Here is a 13624-nt window from a genome sequence, read left to right as displayed (position 1 = left end):
GGGGCAGGTATGGCGCTCATAATAAACGGACAACTCCTGAAACAAAATCAGACATCTTACATGAACATATCCATCAAATTCTGAACTAGCACAGACAGACGGACGAACGGGGGTCCTTTGTTTTCCCGATAAGATAAGATAAGATAAGATAAACCTTTAATCAACCTTTGATCAACAACTATTGGAAACATGCACATCTATTTGGGAAAAATTAACATATATCTCTTTGGGGATAAATTAACACATCTATCTAGTTTCGTGTTTATTCATGATACTTACAATCCACACATAAATACACAAACAGTAATCGACATTCCATCACATGCTACAGTAACAACCGAGGTACATGTTACTGACACCGAACAGTGACTAAATAAACAACAGTTCGTTGACATGACTCTGACACATTGTCATTAAATACAGCAGCAGGGTGTTTTAAGAAGAGGTCACACTCACGTTCTGGAAACATCTATATCCATCTACATCCATGAGTCTGAAGGCGACTCGCCCCGTTTTGAACACAGTCAACTGTCAGTTCACAAACAACCCGAACCGACGAACGGTTAACTCCCGTTAACGGGTCAAATGTCCAGATGTCTGGCAGGTGCGTTACCTGGGGGCACCTGGGGGCTTCGGCAGGTGCACAAACCGAGCTAACGTCACTAGCAAACGTGCTAGCACGTTAAACGTCGGCGCTGCCGTTAGCTAACTCGGCTACCCAGGCTACTTCCGGACGCAGGAGCGTTCCGTTTCTTACCTAAAGAGACATCGCTCCACGGCCGCTGAGTTCTTCCATCCGCCCGAACTGTTCACTCCCGGCGGGAATCCAACAGGCACCGGCGAACACAGCTCACAGATGTCCGGGTTTTAACTCGGCTAACCAGTAGCTTCAGCACCGCTAGCTCTTCTTGGCTAACTCGATTCAAACCGACGTAAGTTACGCATTTTCGGTCACAGCGCGCCATCGACGACGACTTTGGCGCCCCCTACTGTTCAGTGGAAGAGAATCATGTGGGTGGAAACAGACATATATAGAAGGCTAGATGCCTCAAGGAGGAGCCTACAACGTCGTTCGCCGGCGGCCATCTTGCCACAGGGTTCTATTCGGATACGTTGTATGGTGGCGATAGGAAGGTGAGTGACCTGCTCAAACAAAATTACTCTGAACTTGCTGAAATCTTGACAGATTTACAAACGGTTTGGTTTATTACAAGCGTTATCAACGTGGCTATAACTGGACAAATTGCAGATTTTTTTTTTGAAAAATCAACTTAGTTGTGCAGCATAGCTATGTCACCGCTCAAGTTGTCAAGGCTGGAACCAAAATTGAAAATTGAGCAAGTTATGGTTTTTTAAAAAGTACATGCGTAATAAACATAACGTTATGTATGAGCCAGTACCCCGTGGCAAGATGGCCGCGTTGTGGCGACGTCGCTCTCCATTGGCCAGCAGCGCCGGTGAGGCATCTAGCCTTCTATATATGTCTATGGGCGGAAATATCAAGCGAGCTTTTTTTAACGTTTGATAGAAAACTCATATTGCTCCTTTTGTATGAATTTATTTTATTTCTGTATTTATTTAAATTTATTTAACAAGCAGTAGATATTTTTGTTGTATGCTATTGTTCAGAGTCAGATGTGAGTAAGTAAGTAATCATGACACGATTAGGTATAATTTTTGTAGATGAAAATATCTCTGTGTTAACATATTGTATCTTGTGAGTAGTTTATCAATTTTTTTCTTATTATTATTTTCAACCTACGAGCTCGTTGTTGTTGTGACGTTTGTGTTAATGTCATTCCCTGTGAAATGCCTCTGGCTCAGGTTGTCATTGAAAACGTGAACTGGTTCTCAACTAACTTACCTGGTTAAATAACAAATTTTTAAAAAGTCATAAAAGTACAATAAAAAGTGTTACCTTTGCTTTGTGTTCTTATTAGATCATTGTATACACAATGCATGTCCTTTTTCAAAACATATCCGCAGCTTATCTAATTAAATACTTCTCAGTAATAACATGACTGCTACACAATGGCTGCTTTACATTTCACTGTTGTACATTTGTCAGTTTTACTGGTGCAGGATCTAATTGTGAACATCGAATGGGCAAAATCTGAACGCAAATACATTTTGTAACAACTGATTATATAGACAATTAATGTGAAATTTCTGTCCTACAATCATTTCATTCAGCTACTCATCGAGTCAACGAATGAAACATGACGGAGTGGAAATCACAACTCACGGCCCAATGTTACAAAATTCCGCCGGTGACACAAATGAAACTTGTTTCACAGATCCGTCGCCACGGTGCAACAAGAAGTCGTTGGATGGAGCGAGCAGCTGGGTTTGTTGACACAGAGTCGTCTCAAAGCAGCACTGTGACCGCCAGCTGAAACAACAGCTCATTCGTTTCCTTCTGCAGAGAAAACAAGCACTGACCTTCAGTCGCACCATTTTCAGCTGCACATACTGTAGAAATGTCAGCCAGACAACAGCTTCAGGATGAAAAGATGCATTTGAATGAAGTTTGTAATGAACACCGCAGTTTTATTGATTTTTTTTTTTTAAGTACCAGTAAACTCAGAAGAAATCTGGTCACAACGCTTTCAACATTCTGCTGATTGTTGGCTGCCATTTCTGTAACACATCAACCTATGACACAGGACTTTTGGTCCAAGATCGTTAATCAAATGCATATTCGCTGATGACAAAAATAACCCAAAAGGAAACAGAGACACTTTGTTGCGTCCTGTTTTTGCAACAAAAACAGACGTTTCAGTTCCAAGTTCTTTCACAACACTAACGTGGCTTCATCTCAAGTCAGAAAACAATAAAAGTGCTTTGGTAAAAAATTCAAGTCTTCCTTTGTTGCCACTCAAAGATGTTCACGGTACAAAGCACATGGAGATCTTGTGGGGCATTTTAACATTTAATCCTAAAATTTCACTGGAATAAAACATCAGTTTGAAGTCCTCTTCTTCTTCTTGTCAGTCAACAGAAGAATGTACCAACAGCAAATACGCATTATTCTAAAAAGTAGTACAAGAAACACTAATCTCTTCTCTATTTTCAGTTGACACTACCAAACTTTTCGTTGTACCGCTCTAATCTACAACTTACGACAATACCCTGCATTGGATAAATAGTTCTCAAGAGTTACAATTTTTATTCTTCATCTTCAGTCTTTACAACAGTGAGATTAATTTAAAAAATAACATTGATCAATGTAAAATATTCTGTAAAAAAAATAAACGAAAAAAGTTAATATGCATTGTGGCAGACTACTGAAATTTCAGCAATTATACATGTTCTACTTTTACAGGTAATGTGAACTAATTTTTACATGACAGCAATGACAAAACAAACAAAAAAAAGTAGTATGACCAGTCAACATCTCCATGGCTGCTGGAGAGGAAAGTGCTTGTTTCGACAGGAAAAAATATATTTGTGATGAAAGAAACATTCAGTTTTCTCTGGAAATCAGTTGGAGTGAAACAATGTCTGAACCATGTTGAGACACCGGGACCAGACTGGGACATTGATGTCAAACTACGTTGGGTCTAAAACATGAAAGACTTCCGTCTTTTGCTGCTCTCTAAGTTGTTCATCAAATCTTTTACAAACTCTTTGCCTCAAAGATCTGTCCTCTCGATCCCGCCTCCTCTACTCAGTCAGCGTGACAGGAAACACACCCGAGCACCGATGCGTCGTGACACCAACAACAAAAGCTCTCTGTGACCCCAAAGCTCATTGTCTATTCTTTGTTGGATTTGTCCTCCTGCCCTGATCCTGAATGATTGCATTGTCCGTTTGCGGGGAACAACAGGAGACGTCGCTGTGCTGCAGCTGAGTCCTCCAGCCACCAGGGGGCAGCGGCAGTGAACGGGAGCGACAGGAGTCGGGGTCGGCACTCCTCCTTATTCTAAGAGATCCTACGAGGAGACGTGAGGGAAGAATGAAGTGGTGAATCGTCCGTTTTCCGGCTGAAGAACAGAGCGTTAAATACCTGGTCTGAGTCATCATACTGCGATATTCCCGTCTCCATGTAGTGTGTGTCAATGTCATCGACTCCTTCGATCTTATTCGCCTCCACGTGTTCCCTCATCACAGAGTACCGGTGCACCAAGAACCTGGTGAACACACGTCTGCACGTTAGCGTCAGGCGGCGGGAGTAGGGCGTGTGTATCGTTGTGCGTGTGCATGTGACTGACCGCCCGCCGCAGACGTATTTCTTAACGACCCAAACGCCAGCGACGGCACTCAGCAGCAGGATCGCCATGACGACCATCACCACAACAGCAGTGTTTGTGGAACTGCTGTCGGTCTGACGGGAGCAGGGAGGAAAGGTGGGATGAGACACGTTACCGTGGGAACAGAGGAGGTTGTTCGCAATCGGTCCTTAACCCTTTAACACCCACGGTATCTACAGGGCTACGCTAGCGCTAGCATAGTTTGGAGTACCATAATGACACGACTATTTATAACATCGGAACATATCCATCGCTTCATTAAAGCAGTCATTAAGGTAGTGATTCGCCTTTAATAGGATTACCGTAATGACAGATGGACCAATGGAGGAACCGAGTGACACTTCTCAGCTTTCAGGAACTGCTAATGCTGGGGCTAATCCTTAAGTTGTACTTTGTCTGCCGTCGGTGTTAGAGGGTTAACGATACATGTGACAGAAGATCTTTAAAGTGGGTGGGATCAGCTGGAGCATCACATCTTTAGATCATCGCCGTCCGACGAGCAGCACTGACCAGAGACGTCGGACGGAGGAAATCACTGGTACACAACCTCCCCAGGTCGGTCTCCTTTCTGTCTGGCTGGAAACCGCCCTCGCACCGATCGCCGGGAATCTTCCGGTAACTTAAGACCGGAGAACAGAGTGACATGCATTTGTTTATGGAAGACACAAAAGGAAGGTGCACATCACACACACACACACACACACCATGTAGCATAAAAGATAAGAGAACCACATGAATCAAATCCAAAATGTTCTACATTCTGAATTAACAACATTTAACAGGGTTTTACAGTTTGTCCTTCTGTTTACACGGATTGTTTGATTCCTTCTAGAATAGTTTAGTGAGTCTCGTCATTTCTCGTTCTCACCCGCTGGTCTGCAGCTGTTCCGTGGTCCCGTTCAAACAGAACTCCAGAGGACGACCCAGCAGCTCCTCCTGCTCCTCACACTCAGAGCTGTTCTCCGGCCGGTAGAACCCAAAGTCACTGGAAGACAAACACACGCCCGGCGGCCCACGACCGGTGAGTGGAGAGCCTGGATCGATGTCTGCTCACAGACCAACGTCCACCGGCCACTGGACATCCTACTTGTCTTTGATTGTGTTCTTGTCTGTTGTTATTCTCAGTTGAATCTATCTGGACTTCCTCTTGTATCTGTATGGTGAACTACAAATATACACTAATAATTTGAGAGTGAGGGCATGGGGAGTAACTCCAGAAAGAACCAGGGGCCTTCCTGCTATGAGACGACAGTGCTAACCACTGACCCACTGCGTCGGCCCAAAATGCGATCCCAGTATCTATTTTCCTACATTGTGTGCAGGCAACAAGAACTACAACATGACCACGGGACAAATGTCTACAAACATTTCAACTGAGGTTCGTCACATGGAGGTCTTTCCTCCTCACATGACCGATCTTCCTCGTACATGTTTCCAAACTGCACAGGACGAGTCTCTCTCCCTGCGGCAGCGTTTCTTCCTTCAGCTTGACCTACATTTCATTTTCAATCAATGAAAATATCCCGTCACAGCTCAGTTCATTCGAACTGAAGCTGCTCTTTTCACAATCGACGCACCGTATTCTGGTTCCTTTATCTGTTAATGTTCTGTCAAGGACAAGCTGTGTGGTCCTCTGCCATAAGAAGCCTTCGTACCAGTGGTAGTCATCCAGCGTGCACGGACAGGGGGACAGGCTCCTGGTGACAGCGTGGTCTCTACCGTTCCAGCACACGGACTCTTTCCTCAGGCGTAACAACGTCTCTTTGTAGCCCAACACGCAGCCGTCGTCCAGGCCGCCGGCGTTGGACGAGTGCGCCAGCCACTGGACGTAGTCGCCTTCGCCGCCTGCACAGTCGGTTCGATTTGGATCGTCCAGCATCACAACGGCACACGTGTGAACAGACGCTGAGTCCAGTCAGGACCAAAGGTTCCAGGAGCAGCAGTGTCAGCGGACTAAACGGGTTTTTAAGGTCCAGAGGATTCTACCTGCTCAGTCTGACGATGGTTCAGACCGCCATTAACACTCTGACCAATCAGCTGGGGACGGGTCCACACGGGGGGTGTGGCTGTGGCTGGGTGACCAACCAGCTACAAGAAATATATTCCGACTCCTGTGGTCAGCATTCTTTATAAGGCTTCTCAGTGAATCCAGCGACAAACATGCCAACTTCTGGACAGCAGACACTCATGAATCCGTGTCGTCACAACATTAGCTTGACATGCTAAGCTACATGCTACGCTAACAAAACCACAAAGAGAAAAAGCACAGCGTGTGTGGTGGAAAAGAGTCTCCGGTCAGGTTTGTTGTGTAGTTTCGCATCGTGCCACATCACACTGCACCCGTTGCTGTGGAAACACAGTAGTTTACGAGAGGTGTCATCGAACTGGGCTGCTGATGGAATGATCTGCTGCACGTTGCTGCTCTGGAATCTTTGGTCTGACACACAGAACCCCACCGTGTCCTAATCCCCCCCATCAGGAGAAGCGCCCCCCAAGCCTTCCACCAGACCTTACTCACAGTCTCTGGCCAGCAGCCTCCTGAAGTCGATGGTGATCACCACCCATCTGCTGAAGTCGTTCCTGTAGCCCCACAGGCTGATGTTCATGGAGCGGGAGCCCGGCTCGCTGTCCATCCCGCTGAAGTGGAACGGGTCGCTGGTGAAGTTGTACGTGTGCCAGCACTGTCCTTCGTTGGTGGAGAACCTGTGTGGCGTTGGGTGGTGGGGCAGTTCGTGATGACTCCTTTAACACTGACGGTATCACCGGCGCTACATTGGTGCTTGCATATGTTGGCGTACCGTAATGACAGTGGAGAAAGAGCTAGAAGGAGAAAACGTCTATCGGTTCCTTACAGTTGACAAGAGCCATGTGGCTGTCATTACGGTAATCCCATTCGCTGTCGCCAGAAGCCCACAAGCTATTACCGTAATGACAGCAACTTGGCTTCTCAACTTTCAGAAACCAATGTTTTTTCCTTCTCCCAGCTCCTTCTTCACCAGGCAGAGGAACCGAGACACTTCTCAGCTTTCAGGAAGGTTTTCTGATGACCGATTTCTGCCCAAATGGTTGTGTAATTACGGTGCTCCAAAGTATGCTAGTGCGCATGTCGCGCCAGGTTAAAGGAAAGCTACTGTACAATGGCTCTTCCTCACTTGATTTGATTGACAGGGGTATGGGAGTGCTCCACGGCCACCAGCAGGGCTCCAGAGTCCAGGATGGCAAAGTGATGTGGGCCCCTGAGGGACAGGAGCCACGTGTAGCCCCCGTCATCGGAAACATACACATCAGGCATCAGGGTGGACCTGGCATCTCCCTCACTACCTGAAGGACGGAGGGGCGGCTGTCAGACGTGTGTGTGTGTGTGTGTGTGTTTGTGTGTGTGTTGAATACCGTGAGCGAGAACGAGGCCCACGGCGTTGGGCTGAGAGAGAGGTAGCATGGGGACGTTGAGCTTCATGCTGGTGCTGTACGTGGCGTGGATGTGAAGTCTGCACTGGAAGGACAAAGGTGACACATGAGGTCGGGGGGTCTGAACGTAGCCCGAACCGACTGATGGACGATACGATACAATTCATGCGATATGAGACGGAGTACGGTCAGATTTGATGGGGTATGATACAATCTGATACTGTTCCTGGTTCAACCCTGGAACACCCACAGTATCACCAGCATACGTTGGAGTACCGTAATTACACGACTATTTGTGCTATCAGAAAAACATCCCTGAAAGAAGGCTGAGAAGTTGCGAAATGCCAGCGAAATGTCAGCAACATAGGTGTTGTCAACTTCCAGGAACCGATGGATGTTGGCTCCTTCTTCACACCAGGTAGAGGAACCGACTGACACTTCTCAGCTTTCACTACCGATTTCTGACAGCACAAACAGTCCTGTTATTATGGTACTTTAAAGTATGCTAGCACCAGTGTAGCACCAGTGATCCTGTAGGTGTCAGAGGGTCAAGTGAGGACCATGTCTTATATTGCACGACTTGTATGGTATCGTACTCCTGAACCAAACCCAACTGCTACATTTAGAGACATATCGGATAATGTTCAGTGGTCCACGGTACGTATCGTCCTGCGCTGGATAGACAACCCCCCCATGAATGATGTTACATGATTGTCTACTTCCAACCAGGAGCAGCATCAGACTGTATCACACCCCATCAAATCACATCAAGTCCTTCACCATCAAATGGAAACGAATGATTTCAAACGTCACGTCCCTAACACACTGGATCGTTCCACACGTCCTGTGTTTGATTTGTTTGTCAAGATTAACATGTTTAAATGTCTACATTCCATATTGACTTCATGTTCGTCCACTACGGCCCTCCAAACAAATCCATTGGTTTATGTTCGAAACGTCCTCAGACTGGAAGAACCCTCCCTCAAACATCTGCTATCAATGTCATCTTTTCACAGGTTTAACCCTGCGTCGTCTTCTTATTTTGAGTTAAATCCGACAAGCTTCAGATGATGTTATACCAACAGAGTTTGTAGTACTCCTACTTTTCGTAATTTTGCTAGGCTACTATCTGCTTATTGTTTCGGGGATCTCCGTGGCCACTGAAAGGTCGTGCTCATCTTTGTATTCCTTATTTAATGATTGTGTTGACGTGTGACATCTTTGTTGTTGTGTTTTTTTTTTTGTTGTTTTCCTTGTAGAGTATGTTCGGACCCCCTTTAAAAACGAGTACACTCTCTAAGTGGTTTATCCTACTCAATCAAATTGGGAATGACAATGAAACGACGTCCCACGGTGCAGTGAACATGTGTGTGTGTGTGTGTGTGTCTCACACTGTTCGGCCGGTCGGTCGACGTGTCACAGTGACTGTTGAGTGGTTTCTGCAGCGGCTGCCACCGGGCTCCTTGGTCAAAAGTGATTACAGTCTCCACCGCCCCGTCTACGAGGGAACACAATGAGAACCCAGTCAGGGTCCTGTTGCATGAGTAACCGCAGACAAATAAGACTCCTCACACAACGTTCACCGCGTTCAGCCGACTGTGTGATTCAGCACACGAACTGAAGCCCCTGTAACAACTCACCACATTCTCCCCTGTAACACCCACCAGATCACCGGTACACTCTCAATCGGACGTTGAACAAGTGCACGTTTCAGGCCACGTCCACATACAGACGGATGTTACACTGTTACACTGGAAAATGTCATACACATTTGCCTACAATGGTGTATTCGAAGTCTATTTTATTTTGAACTTTCATGTATACACAGATCAGTTTACAGTTACAACCCAACTGAAGGCTACACAGAGGGGTTCATTCAAGAACATAACAGTTAGTCCACGTCCACATGGATTTGTGTCTGGGAAACACGTGCGTCCACACAAACCCAGTAAAAGCGCTGTAGTACATCCTCCAGACCTATAACGCTGCCACAGAAATACAACATCAAGGAAGAAGACATGGAGGATGAGATGGAAACAAACACAAAAAGAAGAAGATGACCAGAACCAGAAGGAGACGAACAGACACGTCACATTCAACTCGGTCAGACGCCACTGTTGTTGTTGTTGTTAGAAAACTACTGATTCACGGGAACTCGTCTCCATGGAGACCAAAGGTCCAAAGATAGAAAACTGCTGATTCACCTGAACCAGTCTTCATGTGGACGTGGCCTGAGTATCAACTCTCGTTTGAGACCTCCCTGGTGGAGGAACCAAACACCAGGTACGGGTTCGATCCCCATGGAATGGAGGGGTGTGTCCCTTCACAGGGGGCAATATTTATCAACCCGACCGACGCTGAGTGGATTTGGTTGAACAGTTCAGCCGTGGTAAGATCCACCGTGATGAAATCAAACGAAGGAGTAAAGATCACACCCACCCTCGGTGAGCACGCTGGTCATGTACACGCCCCTCAGCGATGTGACGGCGGTGAAGTCCGTGTCGCTTCCTGTGGTGGTGTAGAGATGACGCTCCAGAGACTTGGAGAACACGGTTCCTCTATCATCTGACACGTAGATGGTTCCAGTCCCTGAATCTGACACACACATACACACCGTTTGATGTAAGGAAACTTGTAATCATCACGGTCGCCCTCGGCATCAGTGACCTCTGACCTTCAGGGTCATCCACGTGCATGAAGATCATGTCCTGAGTGGCTGCCAGGATGGTGTAGAACTGTTCGTGGTTCACTGTTGGCAGCTGGGCCGTGTTCCACACCTCCCCTCCGTCCACTGACACGTGGATCATACGCTCGGTTCCCTGGAACACACACACACACACACACACACACAGAGACACACACACACACACACACACACACACACACACACACACAGACACACACAGGAACATTTCCAGGTGAAGACCAGGCAAAAACAGGAACCAGTGACCATCGCACATGAGAAACGATGGACAGTCTCTCCTAACACACCCACACCACACGCGCGTACCGTGCCGGTCATGATGGAAGCAAAGACAAAACGTCCTCCCAGGACAAAAGAGTAAACCCTGGTTGCGATGGTGTGGAAACTTCTTCCGTAGTCTGTCGTCTTCCTCAGCTCCAACGCCCCTTTGTCATCTGACGGGGACAAGCTGGGTCATTGCAGAGCACAGGATGTTAACCATACTGATGTTGACTGGTTTATTATCTACATGTTTCACACCTAACTGACCTCATTGACCCAACAACATCCACCCCAATGACGTGCTGGCATACTCTGGAGTACCACACCGGTAGTGCTGCAACTCTGTGAATCCGAAAATATTGAACGTTTCCACTCAGTTCCTCAGGTTATTTTCTATTTTTTTATCTTCTATATCTAAATGCACCTTCTTAAACTACATATTTAGATTGATTTAGTTTGTTTTATTGTACAAGAACAAAGTTTGATCGATGATTGACCGACTCCCCATCGCAAACACATACCTTCTCCTACATACTGGTCAAGTGAAAAAAAGTTCTGATGCATTGATACATGTATCTCAGTCAATATGCTTCAACACACTTTTCTGTGTGTGTGTGTGTGTGTTCACTCACTGCAGGACCCGTTGGCGTTGGTTGTGAAGTAGATGCTGTTCTTCGGTCCCCTGCGTGAGAGGAATGAGGCGGTGAAGGAAAGATAACTGTTATCCCAGAGGGAAATATGGAGGGAGGTTTATCCAACAGAAGTTCATACATAGATTGTACTCCATAGGATCGGTCTATGACCTGACAGGGACTTTCCTACATGTGCTATGGGAATGGAGTCTGATACAACCATTGTGGGTGAAAGTAATACAACACCTGGGGAGGGCTCTGGAGATAGAGACCCCCGTCTCCCCAAGATGATACCAAACCTTGATACTGGGAGTGTCAGAACATGGACTCTGCAGTTTTAAAAGGTCAGCAATATCCACAGGTGTTGGAAAGGTACATCCCCATCAGACTGTACAGAATGGACTGAGACTATGACAGAACTAGAGTCACAGGAATAGATGATGGAGAGAGGTGATAATGACGGAAATGAAAAGAAATAAAAAGGTACAAACGGAAACTCTCCTGAGCTCAACTGTAAATCTACTTTTTCATAAAGAGGTGACAGGTGTTTGTGGTTCCTTCTAAGTGCCCCCCCCCCCCCCCGGGCTCCATCCAGCTCCGGAGCCAAACGGGTCGAAGCGTTTCAAAAACTGTGGACAGAATAACAACGCTGCTGCTGACTCATGATGGGGTCTGACAGCGGCCTCAGCTCGCTCGCTCGCTCCGTCGTCCATTTAGGTCGAGTATAAGTGACAGCCGTGGTCACGCGTCGCTGTCGCAGCGCCGACAACCGCAGGTCAACGCCGCAAACTCATGAGAACTTTGGCGCTCATTTGAAACCCGAGTCTTACCTGAGGTCAGCTGGGAAAACAACGGAGGGCAGAGAGCACAAACACACACTCAACAACACTGTTGTCCCCGACGTGTCATCCCCTACGTGTTGTCCCCTGCGTCCCCTACGTGTCGTCCCCTACGTGTTGTCCCCTACGTCCCCCTACGTGTCGTCCCCTACGTGTCGTCCCCCTACGTGTCGTCCCCCACGCTGTAGCTATGACACAGAACTGTCAACCGGTCTTTGGTGATCATGTGGAGGACATTTCTCCACCATCTGACCAAACACACGCTGTCATGGATCTTCCTCCAGGTGGCGCCAAAGTCCTCGGACAGCCACAGGTCAAACTGAGCAGGAGAGAGACGGTGAGAAGAAGGCGGGGCCCGATTGGGTCGAGGCGGTGTGCTGTGGATGCCGGTACCGTGATGCTGAGCGTCAGCAGCGCGCTGCAGTCTCCGGGGTTGTAAAGCATCTGAATGAGCGGCTCAAACGGCAGCTCTGACGAAACAAAGGTCCGGCCAAAGTCCTGCGAGCGGAACAGTCGGAAGCCCCCGATGTCGGACACGTCACCCGTGAGGATCACCTATAACAACGCATGCAGAGAATTCAGCTTCTTCATCCCAACGGAGACGCGGGACAAGCCAACTCACCTTGCCGGAGTGGTCGGGGGCTGATGGCGATGCCAAACTCGGTCTGAATGAAGGTGTGGTTGATCAGGTGGGTGACGTCCGTGAAGGTCTTCCCGTAGTCTTCACTGACACCGTGACACAGCCAGGTTAGACCACACACACACACATACACGCACGCGCACACCGCTCCACTTGGCCCGGGCTCCTCCTCACCTCCTGTACAGGTTGGACTGTCCGAACCGCATCATGAACAATGGCACCTGGAAGGTGGTCAGCACCAGCAGCACCTAGGAGCAGACGGGACGCCGCCGCAGCTCAGTTCACGTCACACACCCTGCTGTGACATACGGCGTGCAGACGGACAGAGGGACACTCCCAGGAAGGAAAGACGTTGACAGGACATGACACACAGGAAATCGGACTGTTGTCCTGAGGATACAACAACATGTAAACATGTAAATGTTGTTGTATCCACTGTAGGGGCTGCAACGAACCAGGTCACGGTCATCTTCTCCATTTCTAAGCTTCTATTTCAGACTTCTGGTGGTTAATTAACAAATGAACGTGTCATTTACAACGACCTCAGCCCCGTGATGATCCAGCGGTTCCACCGTGAATTCTCCTCAATTGGAATTTAACGCTAGTTTATTGTCAGTGACATGTTCACAAACTTCGTCTGTCAGTTCTGCCACCATTCGTGCGTTCTTCTTCTCTGTTTCCTTGTGGAACGTAAACAGAGAGCGAACTGACCCCAGGTCTCCTTGTAGGTCACTGCAGCTACAGAGGAGCAGGACGCGTCCGGTGTGTGATGTCAAGAACACTAGGAACCCTAAGAACATTGTCTGATGACAGATGTACCCATATGTCGAGAGAAGTGGAAGGGACACAGTCCGAGCAGATCCCGTCAGTGAATTAAACACACTGAG

The 13624-nt window shown here is 47.5% G+C and overlaps 1 protein-coding gene across 1 annotated transcript; it reads right to left on the bottom strand.

The window, feature by feature from the left end:
• Positions 1-4009: 4009 nt before the first annotated feature.
• On the bottom strand, positions 4010-12979 carry LOC144739698 (sortilin-like; the record flags this gene model as incomplete). Its single annotated transcript, XM_078622620.1, is given in 18 exon segments — positions 4010-4133; positions 4215-4327; positions 4764-4872; positions 5122-5238; positions 5909-6098; positions 6772-6956; positions 7406-7574; positions 7644-7746; positions 9053-9159; positions 10101-10256; positions 10336-10480; positions 10672-10799; positions 11259-11308; positions 12343-12416; positions 12491-12652; positions 12720-12740; positions 12742-12823; positions 12912-12979. Coding segments are annotated over 18 exon segments (2070 nt in total), but the record flags the coding sequence as incomplete, so codon positions are not given.
• Between the last annotated feature and the right edge of the window lie 645 nt (positions 12980-13624).

Source organism: Lampetra planeri, unplaced genomic scaffold (assembly GCF_965212315.1).
Source record: "Lampetra planeri unplaced genomic scaffold, kcLamPlan1.2.h2 scaffold_1664, whole genome shotgun sequence".
NCBI classification, from domain to species: domain Eukaryota; kingdom Metazoa; phylum Chordata; class Hyperoartia; order Petromyzontiformes; family Petromyzontidae; genus Lampetra; species Lampetra planeri.
This window is presented reverse-complemented; position numbering and strand designations above follow the sequence as displayed.